At 40.5% G+C, this 19,931-nt stretch overlaps 1 protein-coding gene across 1 annotated transcript in view; it reads right to left on the reverse strand.

Moving 5' to 3' along the window:
• Positions 1-19,931, reverse strand: part of PHIP (PHIP subunit of CUL4-Ring ligase complex) — a 296,706-nt gene that overhangs the window by 183,143 nt on the left and 93,632 nt on the right. Inside the window, exons 8-9 of the mRNA XM_074948017.1 lie at positions 8,743-8,964; positions 2,764-2,864 (exon numbers count right to left, since the gene is read on the reverse strand). Of these exons, the coding sequence (XP_074804118.1) occupies positions 2,764-2,864; positions 8,743-8,964 (323 nt within the window). The remainder of the gene's footprint in view (positions 1-2,763; positions 2,865-8,742; positions 8,965-19,931) is intronic.

The raw sequence follows: 19,931 nt of genomic DNA on the forward strand, positions 1-19,931 counted from the left end.
GACAGCCAGAAACAATAGCTCAGAGGAGTGAACTACTTAATTCATCTCGATCAGGATCTTCTGGACCACAGAATTAAGCATTCTTGCCATGTAATCTGCAATTCTGCTGCAGCCAACTACCCCACATTTTATTTTGTCTCTCAGTATTGACAATCCAATGTGTTCAAAAATCATGGGGTAGACCCCCCCCAAAGTCATATCATTGTCTTAAAATTCAGAAGATTTAACTCTCAACCTATTGACCCACCCACACACACACACTCTCCAAGTTTTTTATTTGCCTTCTGGTTTTTGAGCCATTAGTGTATGCTCAGGTCAGATTTCTGAGCTTTTCTCCACAACAAGGGCTAGAAACCTTGTTTCTTAAAAGAAAACGCTGAGATTCTCATCTAAACACTTGACTCCAGAAGCTCACGCTTTAAGAAAAACTTCATGAAAGTTGGCAGAACTGGTCTCTCTAGCCTACTGGGATAGCCTCTTGCTCTTCTGTTTTCCTACTAAGGCAGAGTTAATTGCATTAGTATATGCTCCCACAGCAGAGAGTCAAGAGTGAGAGCTGTAGTAGTACATCTTGTAGCCAGGAAACAGGGGAGCCAGAAATGTAAACTGGCAAAATGAACTGCCTGGAGAACAGTGCAGCAGCCAAGGCCTGGAAAACCTGGAAGATAAGATGAAGAAGCTGACTATAAGCTCCCTACCACACAGAAAAGAAAAGAAGGGTCTGAACCAGACTGCTTGGACAACATAATGAAAGCCTAGGCTTCGGAAGTGGAGCCAGTCCACCCAGAGAGCACAGCAAAAAAATACCATCCTCAAAAACAACCCCAATGAATTTTATGTTAATGAATATTTTCAAGACCGAGCCATAGATTTTGAGTGAGGACAGTAGAATGAGAATGAATAGTATTTCATGTTTATAGACTAAATTAATGTTTTCACAAAATTTAATTCTGTTGTGTACACTGTATCCTGAAAATGCTTCCAAGAAGATGTCATGCACCCCACCTCAAGTTACTCGTCAGATTCATTTTAGACACCAGCACACCTACATAACCATCCAGAAATACCCATGTGTGCTGATACATAGCAGGAGGGAAAGAAAGCTCAAACTCACCTCACCTAAAGTAGGAAAATGGGGGAGGGGCGGGGGGGGGGAATAACTCTGATAGGCAAAAAGTCTAGAGGAAGATGAGAGAAAGAAGTTTCATTTATTTTAGCATTAAAATGCTTTAAGATATTTCAGAATTTTAGTAGGATGATACTGTGACTGTGCCCCCTATAAGGCTTTATGGAAATATGCTTATGAATATATATGACATAACTGGATTATGTTCTATGCTACATATGCCATGTAACATATCTATGTAGCGGTTATGATTTACTGAATCTATTAATCCTATTTGTATGCATGTATCATTTTGTATTTGAAGTTATGAATATTGGCCGTGTACTGGCTTGATTTCTAAATAACCTTAGTAGAGCATTTGAGTCATGCATGGACATGTGACTTGCCCAGGTGACTCCAGAACTCCATCTTGGAGCTGGACTTTGCATAGGAGAGAGGAGCGGGTCTCCGCCCACAAGAGAAAGTCTATTTAAGCCCATGGGAAACCCCCTTCATTTTGTCTTCAGCTGGCTAAGGAGATAGCCTCTCCACCCCCAAGGATTCCTGAAAGAAACTGGAACAAAGGACAGTAACTACAGGGGGTGTGAGTGATTGCTGGACCCAGACTAAAAGGAGATTAGTCTGTAAAAGGAAGCTTACTGGAACTGGTGAGGTTTTGTTTGTATTCAGTTTTATTAGACATAGACTTGCAGGTTTTATTTTATTTTGCTTGGTAATTCACTTTGTTCTGTTACTACTTGGAACCACTTAAATCCTACTTTCTGTATTTAATAAAATCACTTTTTACTTATTAATTAACCCAGAGTATGTATTAACACTTGGAGGGGCAAACAGCTGTGCATATCTCTCTATCAGTTATAGAGGGCGAACAATTTATGAGTTTACCCTGTATAACATTTAAACAGGGTAAAACAGATTTCTTTTGGGTTTGGACCACATTGGGAGTTGGGCATCTGAGCGTTAAAGACGAGAACACTTCTGTAAGCTGCTTTCAGTTAAGCCTACAGCTGTTAGGGGATGTGGTTCAGACCTGGGTCTGGGTTTGCGGCAGGCTAGTGGGTCTGGCTCAAACCAGGCAGGGTGCTGGAGTCCTAAGCTAGCAGGACAGGAAAGCAGGAGCAGAAGTAGTCTTGGCACATCAGGTGGAAGCTCCCAGGGGGTTTCTGTGATCCAACCCGTCACAGATACCTTCTCCTACCTAACATTTGGAATTAAAAACCTTCTAGTCCTACTGCTTTCTTTAGCACTACTCTCATTTCACTTGGAATTAGGAGCCAGATATTGATCTATCTATCAATCAATCAATAAAAGAATCGAGCTTCTGTGCCAGACCACAGAAAGTCTACCTGAACAGAAATGTATTAAATTAAATTAAACAGTGAGGTTGGATGCTTTATTTGCTTCACCTACAAAACCTTAAGTACATTGCTGTACTAACTTAATCCTGAAAGGAGGCAGACAGACAATTTATAACTTTATACCAACCAGAAAAACTATATTCTGTAACCAAATAGAAAGTTAATTGATGAGTAACTTTTTTCAATTTGCTGACGGTAGTACCCAACTAAATTTCTCTAACACTAATTACCACTACTTTTTCATGACATATAATTAAGAACATGTAAAATACAACTAACTTTATTTTAAGGGTGCCAGCATCCCACAGCCAAAAACATATTGTTCCATCTGCTCCAGTTGAAGACAGATATCTCTTTGATCCACTGCACAATGGAGAAAACTGGAGGAAAAACAAACAAACAAAAACCCCCACAGGTTAAAAAAAAAATATTTGTTCAACTGCTGTCCCATTCTCTCAAACAGAAACAAATGACCCTAATTATTCAGTCTTTATTGCAAACTCAAGTAGTACCCAACACTACCAAAGGAACAGTCACATAGCAGGGGGGAAAAATCACATGGTAACAACACCAACTGGTAAAATATTGCAAAGTTTGTCAGAAGGATTATCTTCCCCCACAAAAACAATCCTCATGGATGAATCCCCTAGGCCTACAAGTCTACACGCAAACCCAAACATAAAAAAAAGTTACTTACCTGTACAGTAACTAGAGTTCAAGATGTTTTGTCCTATATGTATTCCATTCTAGGTGGGCATGCACCAGAGATTTCTGCTAGCAGTGTCCGTTTGGTCTTGCATGCATCCTATCCTCCCACCCATACTCAGTGTGTGACCAACTGCCACTTGAGCACCTTTTCTACCACAGATCCCAAAGAGTACAGGAAGAGTCCAAAGCAGATAGGAAGAAAGGCCGATCATGGAATACACACATCTCAAAGAACAATGAGCTATCTACATGTGGGTGGAAGGCACTAATAGCATTCAGATGTACCCAAGACAGCTGTGTGAGTTCCCCAAGGTCTTTGGCAAAAGGATATAGTCCAAAATACAATGTATTCAGGACTCCAGAAGCACAAGTTCACACTAAGCCACAAATCTCTACCACTTTTTGTATTATACTCTTTTCTTGCAGAATCTTTTCTACTGTTGATCAGAACAGTTTGCTCCTCTGAAGAACATATCTTTTCTAGTTCTGACATCCATCCAAAAACCATGTAGTCAGGTTGAGATGGATCAGGATTATTAAAGATTCCCATGTTCTGAGTCAAGAAGTCCAACAGCAGAAATAATTGAATCAGAGGATAAGTGGAGAAGCAAAGTAGAGCTGGGAACCAATACTGTATGAGCCACGTAGGAACTACTAAGATAATTACTGCCTTGTCCTTTTTGATTTTCCTTAATGCCCTCAGAAGTAGAAGAATTGGCGGATAAGCATACATTAGCATCTGTGACCGCGAAATTAAAAACATATCAACCAGAGAGTTTGGATTCTGACCCCCTCTGGAACAAAAACTTTTGATATTTCTTGTTCCTGTCTGTTGCAAACAAACCGACTGCCGGTCATCCCCACTGGTGGAAAATGAACTGAACAACAGACTTCTGAATCTCCCATTCATGCTCTGTGGAAAAGTATTTGCTGAGGTTATCTGTTAATGTGCTCTTCAGACCTGGCCAGTTATCTATATATTGATATATATCAATATCCTGGAGCTCAAAGGAATTGCCTATGAGCACAGAAGAGATGACTGTGCTCTCTGCTTGTTTATGTAAAATATTGTAATCATGTTGGTCATGATCTGACTAGGCTGACGTTGAAACCTTGGTAAGAAGTGTATGCATATGCTGTAAATTTTTCTGAGCTCCAGGATATTGATATATGTAACAGTGACCCTTCTAGACTCCATTTGCATCTGTTGCTATCGTTCTTGTCGGAAGGGGTAGAACAAAGGAAACTTCTATACAAACTGCATTCAGGTTTTCACAAATTGAAAGGGAAGAGAATCTTTTGTGGAACTGATACAATCATGTCCAGACTGTGTTTGCTCAGGGCATACACTGTCCTCAACCAAGCTTACATGCAAAGTAGATGTAGTATGGCATGCAGTGTCATGGAAGCGCTAGAGGCCATGTGACCCATTAGACTGAGACAAGATCTTACTGTAATTTGCAGAGTCACTTGAAGTTGGATGATGAGGCTGGATATAGTCTGGAATCAGCTGTGAGGTAAATACTCTTTTGCTGTCCTGGAATACAGTATCAGGCCAATAAATTCTATACATTCTGTTGGTGTTAAAACTGACTTTTCTTCTTTTACTCTCAAATTGAGAGTCTGGAAAAGCTGGGGAACCACTCACATAGAGTTTTGAACTTCTTGATAGGACTTTAGCTTGAGAAGCTACTAGCCCAGTTATAAACAGACTATCGTGCCCTGTTATCTTAGGAAAGCAGCCACCGTTTGGTAAATACCCCTGGTGCCAGTGTCAGGCCAAAGGGGAAGAACCCTAAGTAGGTAGTGATTTGGACCAATCACAAATCTCTTGTGTACAAGATAATATATATATGTGGAAATAAGCATCCTGGAGGCCAACAGCTGTAAATCCATCTCCCAGATCTAACAACAGTATTATGGTAGCAAAGGTAACCATGCTTAAATTTCAAATGGTGAATGCAGATGTTGAGCATTCTAAGGTCCAGGATTGGCCTCCAACTTCCCATCTTCTTGGGTAGAAGAAAATATTTTAAGTAAAAATTCTTCGCTTTGGAACAGTTTCTATTGCTCCAAAAGGGAAGAGAGAATCCTCCTTCTGGACAAGAAATCTCCTTTGAGAGGGGTTCCTGAAAAGGAATACGGAAGGTGGGTGGAGAAAGGGAAAAGCATGGAATTGAACTGCAAGAACAATTGTAATAATTTTTAACATCCCCTTGTCTATTACAGCATTCTTTGCTCTCCCATACTGGAAAAAAGAAAGTTTCCAATTGGAATCTGGGAAGGAGGAGCAGCAGCCAGATCTAGAGAAATGATTATTTTGCAGCTCTCCACAATCCCATCAAAAGGGATGTTTGCTGGTCAGCACGGACTGCAAAGATAAAGCAGACAGATTTCTCTTTTGTAGTTTCCGACTTTTCCTTGGAGGCTCTGGTGGCCTCAGCTAGTAAAAGGAGGACGGAGTTGTCCTCTGTCTAGGATAAGATTGAAGTTTACCGTATTTCCTTTTTATTATTAGAGTATAAATGCCTAAAGAACATAAAGCAGCATGGGAAACCTTAAAAGGGTGGAGGGACCCATCTGTTCTCTCACTGAAAAGATCAGGGTGCCCTAATGGAAGGTCATTCACTATGGCTTGGACTTCTTTCAGAATACTCAAAGACTTAAGCCACAAAGACCAACACATCATGACAGAAGTTACCAAAGAGCATGAAGTGGTGTCTGCCACATATAAGGAAGCCTGTAATGAAGGTCTTGCTATTAACTGACTTCCGTTATCAATGACTGAGATGGCTCCCTGTATTTCTTTGGCAACTTGTGAACAAAATTTGTGAATTTATTATAGTTGAGAAAATCATACTTTGCCATGAGAACTTGGTAATTAGAAATTTGAAACTGCAGACTTACAGCAGAATAGTTTTTGTCCAACAAGGTCTAAAGGCTTTACGTTCTTATTAAATGGGGCTCTCTTAGAATGGTGCTGTTTATTTCTCTCATTAGCTGCAGCTACCACAAGATAGCATAGCACTGGGTGGAAGTACAAGTATTCAGCTTCTTTTGCAAGAAAATAATATTTCTTCTCAGTCTTTTTAGAAGAAGGAGAAATAATAGCAGGAGTATGCCATACAGTCTTTGCAGGTTCCAAGTGAGCATCATTAATCAGAAGCATGATTTGCCCCAGCATAGTAGTATGAAGGATGTCTAATAGTTTATGAAGAGCCTCTGAGGACTTCCTCTAACAGGATTTGGAACAAATTCACTATCCTCTTCATGAGCTCTTAAAAGCTCAAAGTAGTCAGGACATAACAGTCAGGCTGGCATCACTGCCTCATCCACAGAAGACAAGGAAAGGACTACAGAAGCTGAGCTGTCTTCCTCTCTGAGCTGGTCTTTCCCTTCAGAGAGCTCCTCCTGATGTTGGGTATGCACAAAAGATCCACCCATGAGGCTTAGCGGACTTCTGCTTCTTTCTCTTCATCACTCTCTTTGAGAGGATACCTTGAAAGGCTTGGGTCCCCAATATGGCCACCGAACGGCACTGTAGCAGTAAAAAAAAAAAAGGGCCTCAGAGAGATGGATACCAGCTCATATGAGGAGCCTGATAATCCCTGTATCTGGAATGATGGGATATCTTAGACCACCTTTCTGAGCCAAAATTTGAGGCTGGGACTGGACCACAGGGGATGGATCAAATGGAATTGCCCTCTTCTGTTCATCTGGCACTGGCCCCTGTCGGAAGACAGGATACTGGGCTAGACGGACCATTGGTCTGACCCAGTATAGCTGTTCTTATGGTCTTATGAACAGGTTGTAGGGAAATATGTAAGTGAATCATTTACTCTGTTCTGGGAGTCAGACAATGAATATGATACATCTGACTCCAGAGGAGGAACAGTGGGAATGGGACTGAAATGAAGCTGTTCCTCTCTTAAAGTTAGTAGCAGGCAGGAGACTGGTCCTGAGGAAGTAACTGAGTCCTGTACTGGAGATAAATGTAAGCCTCCTGACAGCAATGGGGATTTGGGCTCAGACACTGGCAGGTCCCCCAGTACTGTGCATTGAATCAGTACTGTGAAGCTGGATCATTCTCATTACTGTTGATAAAGCACTCAGTACTGATCTGCTTTCTACAATGCATCAATTGGTACCAGTGGTGTGGCAGCTGGTGCCGATGGTGGGTACTGTAATAAGAGACTTAGTACTGGGCATGATCATAGGATTCTATGACATCAGTGCCGCAGTGCTGGTTCCACACTCCTTCAGTGCTCCATCTGTACCTGCACCAGGTTGTGGAGCCTCACTCATCTTGGAATCAAGAGGCAATTTTAACTTAAAAAAAAAAAAAAAAAAAGATATAAGCAGCGCTTTGTCTCGTTTCCTTGGGAGGGTGTTTAACTTTTCGCTGCTACTTTCCCCTGGATCCTCCTATCCTTCAAGGTAAGCTTAACTGCATGCGTTCTGGAGCTAACCAATGCCAAGCTGAAAGGAGCACTCTTTGGCTCTTCTGTCCATTGTACAGGGGAGTCAGGTGGGCCCAAATTTGAGGCTGACCACATTGCGGGGGATGGGGGGGGGACATTTTTAGCCTCATCTCCCTGCAATTGTTTGTTCTTCTGGAAAATAACTTACAGATACTGCACTTTGGGTGAGTCTCATGTCCCCTCAAACAAAAAAGGCAGCAAGTAGAGTCATCACTGAGAGGGAAGTGCTCACTTTACAATATTTGAAGCTGGAAGATTTTAGCATAATCAATTCCCAGAATACTAAACAAAAGAAGGAGGGGTATGGATTTTATTTTGCACACACATTTAAGTTCTCTTTTAAAAATACAGTCCAAAGATACTGTGCATACAGTGCCATCTGAACTGAAAACTAATAAAAAAAAAAAAAAAAAAAAAAGAGAGAGCACTACATCTCAGGCCAAGTATGCACAGATGAAACAGACACTGCTAGCAAAAAATCTCCAATCCTGGGTGCATGTACACCTAGAGTGGAACATCAGTAGGGACAAACACCCAAGGAAAGATCTTTACAAATGTAAGGAATAGAAACAGCCTTACAATAAGCTCTCTTTTATAAATGACAAGTGTTGTGAAATATTAAACAAATCATCTAATGAATTAGTTCTTTTAATGCTTCACAATCTTCTCTCTACCACACCCAATATTTATTGTCATTTGTGCATAACTTAGGTGTTGGTCCTGCAAAGACTTACGTACCTAACTTTATATACAAATAGTCCCACTGACTTCAACAGGACTACACATGTGCATAAAGGGAAGCATGTGTTTTTGCAGAATCAGAACAGAATCTTCGGGACCGGATCAGATCTTCGGGACAAAAATCATGTCTTCAATCTGTCACACACTTATGACATTAAAAAGAACCTAAAGGGACCATTCAATTTTTAAAAGCTCCTTGTTCATGCTTTACAATTTAGTTACCTGTTGTACATTTCTTATTAAAACAAACTTCACAGAAAAAAACTGTTATTGCTGCAATCCACTTCCTCACTTATTGTGATACGTAAAAAGACAGAAAGATTGTTACCTGTAGTGATGTTATGGATGCACTGTGACCCTGCAAAACTGCTAAGGGTGCACATGTTCGAAGACACCAAACTCTGATCATTTTATCACAGCTCCCTGCAGCAATCATGGTGTTCTCATAGTTCACAGCCATGTCAGATATTTCAGCTGCATGTCCTCTTAAAGTTGCCAACAACCTTCCATCATCTGTTGCCCAGATTTTTACAAGGCAATCATCAGAACCCTAAAAACAAGGCAGCAATCATCACAACCATATAATTATCTCTTCTGATGTCCCAAACCTATGTTATTTAACTAAAACAACAAAATTAGTGACATTCATTGTAAACCACTTCTCACTACAGTCTAAATACACTGAGGAAAGCTGCAGAAGAGTGTGCAAGCAGAATACAAAGTATGCTAAGTGCCAACAGTATATACAAATTATGCATCTATAAATGTACACACAAGCCCTACAGCAAGCTGAATCTAAATTCTTTAGCAAAGTCTTTTAGTTTCTGCAGAACTCCAGGGCAACAAACTGTAGATACTGCAAACAGCCTAATTTATATTTTAAAACTGAGGTTTATATTGAATATGAAAATGAATAATGAATCAGTATAGTTTTCCTTGTATTTATTTTATGTTAAATTTAATATTTTATGTTATACCCCTATTTCTATTCTCTCCTCACATCAGCTAGTCCTTCATGCACTCCCAACTTAAGAAATGCTAGCATATATCTTCTGAATATATTTCCTCACCTTTCCGGCATGCTTTAATAAGCAGTGAAACAGATAACTTTTAAAGCATAAAAAAAAAAACTTTATTAATGCCCATTAAGATGAATGGGGCAATTCACAGCACTCAGAGCTGTTCCAGGTTCTCTGCAAACTCAGGCAGGCATTTCTGTCCCAGTTACAGTCAATTCACATTTTGACGGTTTCCTTTGAAACCATAACAGATGTTTTGGTTTTGTTTTAAATAAAATCCAAGACCCTGGGAAGAACAAGTGAAAGGTCTGTCCGTAGCTTGTCCTTTGTACCCCCTGAGAGCACAAAGATGTAGATAGGTGACTAGTGTCAGACACCTCAGTGCTTTTGAAAATCCCACTAGGTGCCTATCTGCACATTTGGGAACCTAAATACTTTTAAAAACTGTATATGACTTGCTTAAAGTCACACAGGAAGTGTGTGACAGACCAGGGAATTGAGCCCATATTTCCAGAGTCACAGGCCCTTACCACTGGGACCATTCTTCCTCTCCACAGGGATATACACCCCAGCAAGTTAAAAACTTCACCCCAGAAAGTTAACTTATGTTTTATGAGCTCTAATTCAGAGACCATGGATGAGAGTCAGACATATGTCATCACCACTTTTTGTAAAATTGAACAGGTTCCAGTTCTAACTCAGCTAAAAAAAATCCAATTTGTTACAGCACAACTATGAGACCCAGGTTTACGTTGGCACATAGATATAATTCATTAATTAAAAGGGACTGCAGGAGAAGAGGGGATTCTGGGCCTTGAGTTCTGGTATCATATGTTATGTGCCATGCCTACAAATTAGACTGATAGAATGACAGCAGCCTAGAAAGAACCTACTCACTCTTCCCATCCAAATAATATTCAAAGTGTAATATAATATATATGGGATGATTTTTTCTCTCTCTATTGTTATTAAAGCAGAAACTGGAATGATTTGGGTGATGTCCTAGATAGAGGAGAAGGGATGAAATATTGTAAGAAAGTTCCTTGACACTTAAAAAAGGAGGATGCTACAGTAACAACAACAGTAGGGGGCCTTGAAGTGGTGGCAAGGGAGGAAAGTTTAATATGGGCAGGGGAAAGTCTGAGAAGAATCTAGTCAAGGAACTGAGAAAAATTAAAGAAGAGAAAAAGGAGAGTGCAAAAGAGACCAGCAGTACCAGGGAGAGCAGCTCTGTCTACAATGAGTAAATAACTAGAATACCCTGGTCCTCAAATTCACAACTCCTTCTTCTTGTTTGAGGGATTCCACAGCCTTCCTTTATCGGGCCATGCTGTGATTCAAGCATACTTCCCCACCCCACCAGTATCCAGATTCCAATCCCATTCCACACAGCCTCCCTTGGTCCTTGAACTCATGCACTTCTTTCCCTTGGTTCTGGGGCCTCACAGCCCCCCTTGGGCTGTACTGTGATTCAGGCAGTCTTCCCCAGCCCACCAGTCTCCCTTCTGGTTCTCAAGCCAGAGAACCCCCAACCTGACTTGATGCTCTCCTACAAATTCTCTTCTCCAGGCTGTCTGCCCTGTGACTCTTGGCGTCACCCAACTCCCACTCTCCCCCCCCCCGAACCTGGAATTGAAGCAAGATTCTCAAAATCTTGAACTTCTTTTGATGCGGTCTGCAAATAGCTGTAAAAATTGCAGGCAAAATGTGGGTTTTATCTCCCCCTCTAGTCCACTCACAAAGGTGGACAACCTATAACTGTTAACAAATAATTTTGCTTAGTGGCAGACATCTGTCTGTAAGTCTAAAGGTTTCAATCCTGCTGAGTGTGTTTAACTTCATCCCACTGTAGTCAATGAGGCTGTCTGTAGGAACTGATAGCTCTTTTCAGAAGTTGAAAGACATGTAGTAAATTAAGGGGATTGCAGGAGAAGAATGGCCACCTTGGAGAACTGGATTCCATCTCCCCCTTTACCACAGTGATGCTGGACAAGTCATTTAAGCAAATTTTTTCACATTCCTCATGTTCTGGGTGCCCAAATTGAGACCTTGGGGTCTGACTTGCAGAAGTACTAAGCATTCACAACAAAATGAAGTCAGTGATAGCTCTGCTGTGAACATATGAAGTGTTTTATAATACTAAATATTCTGAAAAAAACAGGCCCTAGATATCTCAAGTTGGGCACCAAAAATTTGGTTAGTCTCTCTGTGCCTCTATTTCCCATCTGTGAAATGGGGATTACATCATCTTATCTGACAACAGTGTTTTGAAGATAAAATTATTACATTTGTGAAAAAGTCTGGTGGTGACCACCATTAAAATGTCAACAAGGAAATTAATAATTCTGTATTCAGAGCCCAGTTTGAAGGTGGTGAAATAAATAAAACTTGGGGTCACATACTAAATTTTGAGGAGAAAGAAAGATATTCTAAAAGATTTTCAGGATACTTCAATGGAGGGAACAAATTCTTCAGATTTGGTAACACTGGTCTGATACTGGTTCTCTAACTATCATAAAAGGCAGAATTGAGCCATCTAGAATATCTGAAAAAACCAATACATATACAGGCTCTGTTCTTTACAAAACTAGTTTTGCAAAGACAGTCTTTTCATATCTGTTCTTAAAATATTTATTTTCTCTTTCTTTCCAGCAAGATACTGTTGTTCCATTAAAAAGATACTAAAAAAATTGCTCCTGATACTATAAGTATAGATTATATCTAATTAGCATTGTAGTGAAATTCTAAGTAAAGCCATGTGTGGATACAAAATGTATATCCGTGGATATAAAGCGGATATCCACAGAGCTGCAGAGCTCTTGCGACAATGAGCGGGATTAGCAGGGTTGGGCCATGGCAAGCGACCGGGCCAGGAACCGCAATGGCAAAAGCAGCAGCATGTCAGGCTGCGACTCGCAGCGATGTGAGACTCCTGTCTTGGAGTCTGTGAGCCGCTTGCACACATGACCAGTGACAGCTGCCACTGAACCTGGTGCCCGGCCCAGTGGGCAGGGCTGGGGGAAGCACAGCCATGCTGCAGCTACCCAGGCTGGACACTGGCTCCTACGAGTGGTGGCCCAACATGCTGCTACTTTCTCCACTGCACTTCCTGGCCCGGTCACTGGCCATAGTCCTGCTGGTCTCGTTCATTGTCACTAGAGCGCTGCAGATATCAGCTTTCTATCCGCAGATATAAATTTTGTATCACTCAGGGCTCCAATTCTAAGATGCAGTCTAATATGCATATTCTGTATATACAAATTATTATTACAAATAGAATTTGTGTACTTTAAATACAAAAATTACTATTATAATACATTCTATGTATGTCACACACACACACACACACACACACACGGAAAATAAAGACGAGAGGTTACGAGACTAAATTAAAGAAGAATGAAAGTCACAGAACACAGTTACACATGTTTAAGTGTAAAAGGCTGCATGCACAAGTTTAAGACAGTCGCTGCTTCATTTTACCCTAACAAAACAAAGAGATGAAGATGATATTAACCTATCAAAATACACTCTAAAGTATTTAAATAGGATGGAATCTGACAACCTAAAAACAAGTAGCAAAATCTGAATGAATCATTGAGAAAAGAGTAAAGCAGTGCAAACAAAAAACTATTTTTAAAAACAAACTTTCAATTATTACAGCGTTGCTTCTCCAAACTATGATCCAATGTGAAATTAGGGCAGTAAATATTTGCAATTGTACATTCCTGTTTTAATAGTTTGATGGCATGTGATCTCTCTAAATACTGTGTACTATTTTAATCTGGAGGGCTATAACATACCATATCGTTTGCTTTTTTATGCACTGGCATTTGAATCGCAATATATTCTATTGCTTTATCCTCAGTTCAAGTTTTACTTCAGTAGTACTGAACTTCCCCACTTATGTGTCTTTCCAGTATAGTTTCATACCCCCCATTACTGCAGTATACTATAGCTCCACAGCAACAGAAAAGTCTAAAGAGGGTCAAACAAAACACAGGGATGTGCATGTGATGGGGGCTCCATCTTTAAAGAAGTCTAAATATTTAACATGGAGACAAGAATATAAAAATGAATGGCAGAGAAACCATTTGGATACACACTTGTGCGCACTTTATAAAATGAAACAGCAGCACTGTTCAAATACATGAACTCTAATACAACCCAATTAACAAAAGTAATTCACTGCCACGGGATACTCCAGTAGATAGCTTAGTAATATACAGAAAAGATTAGACGTATGAAATAAATATACCATCCGCAGTTCACTACTACAGCTAGAACAAAATTAGAGTTATCAGTTTTGATGCTTCAGGAAAGAACCAGATTGTTTAGCTAATGTCAGGAAAAGATTGCCCACTCACCCCTGCCCAATAGGAAAGTACTGCACAATTCACTAGAGGTATTATAAAAAGAGAAAGAAAGGGCATTTCACTTTTCTTTGAAACACTGAGCATAGGTCACTGCCAAAGACATGAGAACATACTACTCGAACCATTTGTTTGTTCCTTTGTAGCTATCTCTTGTTAAACTTTACAAACACTGAAATCAACACTGCCTGTGTATAGAGAAATTACTTTTCAGAATATTTAACTATATGTCAGAGATGTCTCTCCCTCTCATTTACACACATAAGGTATCTCTTGTAACTCTTATCTATGTAATGTACAGCTGCTGTCAGGTACCGTTAGTGTCATGGTAGTGCTGGAAGTGATGCCTATCGCTAAGGCTGCCTAATACTTTCAATTACAGTAACTCCTCGCTAAACATTGATGTTATGTTATTGAAAAATGCTACTTTAAGCGAAACAATGTTAAGCAAATCCAATTTCCCCATAAGAATTAATGTAAAGGGGGGGATTAGGTTCCAGGGAAATTTTTTTCACCAGACAAAAGACTATATATGTATACACACACACACAAACATATATACACAGTATAAGTTTTAAACAAACAATTTAATACTGTACACAGCAATGATGATTGTGAAGCTTGGTTGAGGTGGAGGAGTCAGAGGGTGGAATATTTCCCAGAGAATGCCTTACTGCTAAATGATGAACTAGTACTTGGCTGAGCTCTCAAGGGTTAACACATTGTTGTTAATGTAGCCTCACACAATACAAGGGAGCACAAATGGAGGGAGGAGACACAGCATGGCAAAGAGAGACAGAGACACACACACTGTGTGTGTGTGTGTGTGTGTGTGTGTGTGTGTGTGTGTGTGTGTGTGTGTGTGTGTGTGTGTGTGTGTGTGTGTGTGTGTGAGAGAGAGAGAGAGAGAGAGAGAGAGAGAGAGAGAGAGGCATTGCCCCTTTAAGTACACTGCCTTTTTAAGTAGATCAGCAAGTTGAGACAACAGCTGCTGCTAGCAAGCTCCCTCAATCCTGAGCCCTCTATTGTCACGTCCCCACCTCTCCGCCCCAAGATATGGTAAAGCAGCAAACGGCAGTGTGGGGAGGGACAGCTGAACTGCCTGGCAAGTGACAGTCTGCTGGGCAGCTGCCACACAGGGAACTTAGGGGAGCTGATAGGGGGGCTGCCGGTCCACCCTAGTTCCAAGCCTCCAGCAGCTAGCTCCAACGGGCTGCTCTTCCTGCAAGCAATGGACAAAGCAGGTGGCTGCCAAACAAGATTATAAGAGAGCACTGCACAACTTTAAACGAGCATGTTCTCTAATTGATCAGCAACGTAGCAATGAAGAAACAACATTAACCGGGACAACGTTAAGTGAGGAGTTACTGTACAAGACCTTGTTTTCAGTTTCTTATCAACTTTGCCAAAATTAAACTGTTCAGTCTGAAATTTTCTATGCCAGGTATCTGCTTCAAGCTGAATTTTTTTAAAAAAGAATTTTCAGCAAAACCAGGTCAGCAGCTTCTGGAAATGAAATTAGGGAAAAAAGTTTTGCCCATACTGATTTTTTTAACTGTTGTGCTGAGAAGCTCTAGCCTCTCCATGATTTGGAGCAGGGGCCTGAATTTTGGCAAGAGGTGGGTGGTGGTGGGAAAAAATCACCTGGGTGTCACGGGATGTGCCTTTTTCCATCCCTACGAAGAACCACCCAAATCTGGCCAAATTATAATTCTCTAAGAAACCTCAGCTTTCACAGGCTCAGTAGAGACTTGTTAGAGTTTGGCAGCAAAATTTAGCCAAAGATGCCATCTGTACTAAGCATACTCCATCCCTGAGCTACAGGAGCTAAGCAGAACTTTTCCTGTAGTTTTTCCTTCCAGCAACCAGAGGCTGCTGTGACAGAAAAACAGTGTAAAATAACTGCAGAATACCGTATCCAAGTTGCTGAAGATACCACCCAAAAATGCAGAGAAAAGTATCATATGGAAAATTTTGCCAAGTGCTCAGACTAATGTAAAAGAAGATTAAAGTTTCTTTTGTACAAGTGTTCCAGATTTCTCATGCACGGTTGTTCAGCATACTAAAAGTTCATGGGGAAAAAAGAAGACCTAACCGTCCTCCAGCGTGACTTACAAGTTCAAAATTTCTTCTGCAGCCACCAGCTGCCTCCCGGTTAGCTGACTGAAAAGGGTATCTGATGCCCCATCTTCAGATCAACAATACTCAGTAGAATTCTAAGGAAGAGAAATGTCTCTACATTTGCATCTGTCTACTATATATATGCTGGAATTGAGAAGAACTTTGATTAAAACAAACTACCTGTTTTACACAAGGAAATCTACTGAGGGGCTCAGAATTTACCAGAATAATTGAAGATGTTTTTAGGAGAACATGACAGACTACATACTAATGACACCACTGTCAGAGTGGAAGTCTGGCTGATCTAACAAACAAACAAACAAAAAACTGGATCGACACAAGTAAAATCAAAAGATGTTTGAGGTACTATGGAACCTATTTCTTCACCAACATGAGGCTGAAAAATCATAATCTTCGGTTTTCTTCCTTTTCTAGTATTAAGAATTGAAGATCTAGATTTCTACCTGAAATCTACGTTTTTAACAGATGTTCTGTCCCAGTTAACTTATTGCATCAAGATGTTGGAATTTTGTAAAAATAAAATAATGGAAGACAGGATAGCTGAATTCAGAATTTTGGAAATTTTAAAATACTTGCACTCCTATTCCAGCCATCTCAGTATTAACTGAGCAGGTCTATCCACATGAATATTGGTTTGGTCAAACTTGATAATAGATGCTGTAAAATCAAAGGCTGCTAAAAATGATCCTACTTGATATTCCGATTTATACATCCAAAGATTGCATTATCCCTTTTAGCCATGGAGGATATGCCTATATATGGGAGGGAAAAAAACACACACCACATAGCAGCAAGTCTGAGAGCCTGGGTCAACTGAGTCAGGCTTGAGCTCCAGGACTAAAAATAGCAGTGCAGATATTTGGGCTCGGGCTGGAGCCTGGGCTCCATGATCCTCCCCCATTCTTGGTTTTCAGAGCCCAGGCTCAAGCCTGAGCCCAAACTTCCACACTGATATTTTTAGCCCTGAAGTACGAGCTCCGCAAGACCAAATCAGTTGATCCTGGCTCTGAGACTCTCTGCCACAGGTCTGTTTTTGCAGTGTCGATGTACCCAGAGTCATACTTCAAGCTCACATTCAGATGATTACCCACTATGACCCCAAGGTCTCTTGCAGAGTCACTGCTTACCAGAAAAGGGTCTGCCATCCTGTAAGTATGAACTGCATTCTTTCTTCCTAGCTACATTTGGCTGTATTAAAACACATTGATTGTACCCAGTATACCCAAATGATCCAGATTTCTCTAAAAGTGACCTGCCCTCTTCATTATTCACAACTTCCCCAGTCTGTGTGTCACCTGCAAACTTTATTAAAAATGATTTTATGTTTCCTCCAGGTCCCACCAACTTCAGTTGCAGTCCTCCATGCTCAGCACTTCTGAAAGTAAGGATCCAGGTCTCACACTGGACACCTAGAATGAAATACACCAAATAGTGGCCAGCTGTGAACATGTGTTTAAATGACTTGCCCAGAATTGCACAGAAAGTCTATGACAGAGGCAGGGATAGAATTCAGTTACCTTAACCACTACCCATCCTTTCTCTTCTTGTAGTCCCCTGCCTAATTCACTTTCTGCAACAAATGAGGTAGCTGTCATACAAATAATCTAATTCCCTATACAACACCAATTCATTCCATTTTATTGTCTTGTTAATTACAAGCAAGACTCGGGAAAGAGCAACGGGAAAGGAACAACTTGACTGTATGGAACTGAGGAAAAAGTTACTTATAAACTGGGCAATTGATATTAAAATTAGTGTGACAATGAACATTGAAACCATTACCACAAAAATCACATTTTAAGCAATTCTGCTTCCTCCTTCAGTCCTTTCCTTCTACCTCACCACCAGTTTCTCTCTAAAAGCGTGGCATGACTTCAGACACGGTCATTAACAAGGCTTCATCGTTGGATCCCATTTAGCTGTAACCAGCCTCCATCACCACTCCAGGTTGTGTAGGCCCACTTATAGTCTCATGCCTAAAATATTTCAATAGCTGAACCTAGAGCTTCATTCTTCGCACATTACCACTACACTACCATGTACTTCACTAGCAATTTTCTCTTTTGAAAAAAGATGAAAATGTTGCTATAGCAACACCACAAATTTTTGTAAGGCACACTCTCTTCTTTCATATTGTTTAGCTTCTTACTTTTCAGGCAACTAACATTCACAAGATCTCAAAACTACAAGCCTCATCAAACAGACATGCAACTAAATGCTTTTATTAAAAGAAATGTGATTAAAATGACTGGTTTAAAAAAATCAGACAAACGTGCATCCTTGGCATTTTTTGCTGAGCTTTGGACTCAAATTAATAGTAAGAATCAAGGAAAATCATGCACTCATCTGTGTACAAATGCAACAGCTAGCTTTCTATGAAGCAAAGTAGTGATTATCAGCAAATTTATGAAAAGTACCATTATTTGTAGTGCAGTAATGTAAAGGGATCCCAAATCACAGACCAAGGCCTTAAGCTAGTGGGCACTCTATAAACACAAAAGAGTTCCCCGCCCCAAAGAGCTTATGTGCTCTATATAATTTGTATTCACTTCCATTCTTACAGTATATGATTGATGTCAGTTATCATTTCATTTTCTGCCACAGTTACAGTTTGACACTGCACCCATCTTACTGTCTAAGGAGACTGCCTTATAAATTGGAATTTCTACTACGTGTTATATGACATTTTAAAAGCTATCTATAAAACCACCATCTTTTGAATAAAATACTTATTAACTGTCAATTAGCTCTACAAATACAAGTATAGGGGCTTATAAATATCCTTTACAAAGGTTCCAACTTGTGGTTCATCTTCACTGGTGTAACTGAATCACAGGAAACAACTAGCAAGTGAAAATATTATTTCTGGGACTTGTTGCCACCAGCGCAAACTGTAGGTGTCTATTTAGCAATGTCCATTCCAGGGAGGAAGATAAACACAAAAAAGAAAAGAAATCTGAGGGGAAAAGCCCCTGGAGGTTCATCACCTTCTGATTTAAACAGGAAATGCTTCGGTCAAATGATGCAGCAGAGAAAACCATTATGTTGATCTTTCAGTATCTTCTCATCTGCATACAAATTCACATTGGACCAGTCAACACAATGTCCAAGTGCCAACACCTACTAAAAGTATTAACAGCGCATTGGACAGATTTATTCAGCTCCTATGAAGAAATAACTCACTTTGTGCAGTGACAAAAGCTCCAAAGTACAGGAGAGGAGAGTAGGTAGTGGGGCACCCATATGGACACACCTCTCAAAGAACCATCTTTACTGCACAAGGTAACAACTTCTTCTTCGAGTAGTGTCTTTCTGGGTGCTTCACTGTAGGCAACTCCCGACAAGTACGCTTTTTGGAGGGCTGGGACTTCAGAGTCTGGTCAGTCACAGATGACAGTACTGTGGAGCCAAAGATGGCATCAGAGGCAGAGTCCCCAGTGATGGCATAATGTTCTGAGAAGATGTGGACTGATGCCCATGCCACCACTCTGCAGATCTCTGAGATAGGGACATCCTTAAAGAAGGTAACAGATGAGATCAATCTTGTGGAATGTGCACAGATGGAGTCTGCAGAGGTGATGTTACGAATCTGGTAGCACCGACTAATGCAATTCGAGACCCACTTAGAGAGTCTTTGGGCTGATATTGCTGAGCCCTTAGATCTTTACACCATGGAAGGGAACAGTCTAGGGGACTTCATAAAGGCTTTTGTCCTATTGAGGTAGAATGCTAGGGCTCTCTTAACATCTCTGGTATGTAGTATGGCCTCCCTACTGTCTTGGTGAGCCTTGGGGTAGAAGATGGGAAGGTGGATTGACTGGTTCATGTGAAAAGAGAAGGTTACTTTAGAAATGAACTTTGGGTGCGGCCTGAGCGTAACCTTATCTGGAAAGAACACTGTGTAAGGGGTTGCACCCATCAGAACTGCTATCTCCCCTATTCTTCTAGCTGAGCTAATGATCAGAAAAGCCATTTTCATTGAT

This window comes from Natator depressus, chromosome 3 (genome assembly GCF_965152275.1).
Source record: "Natator depressus isolate rNatDep1 chromosome 3, rNatDep2.hap1, whole genome shotgun sequence".
Classification (NCBI taxonomy): domain Eukaryota; kingdom Metazoa; phylum Chordata; order Testudines; family Cheloniidae; genus Natator; species Natator depressus.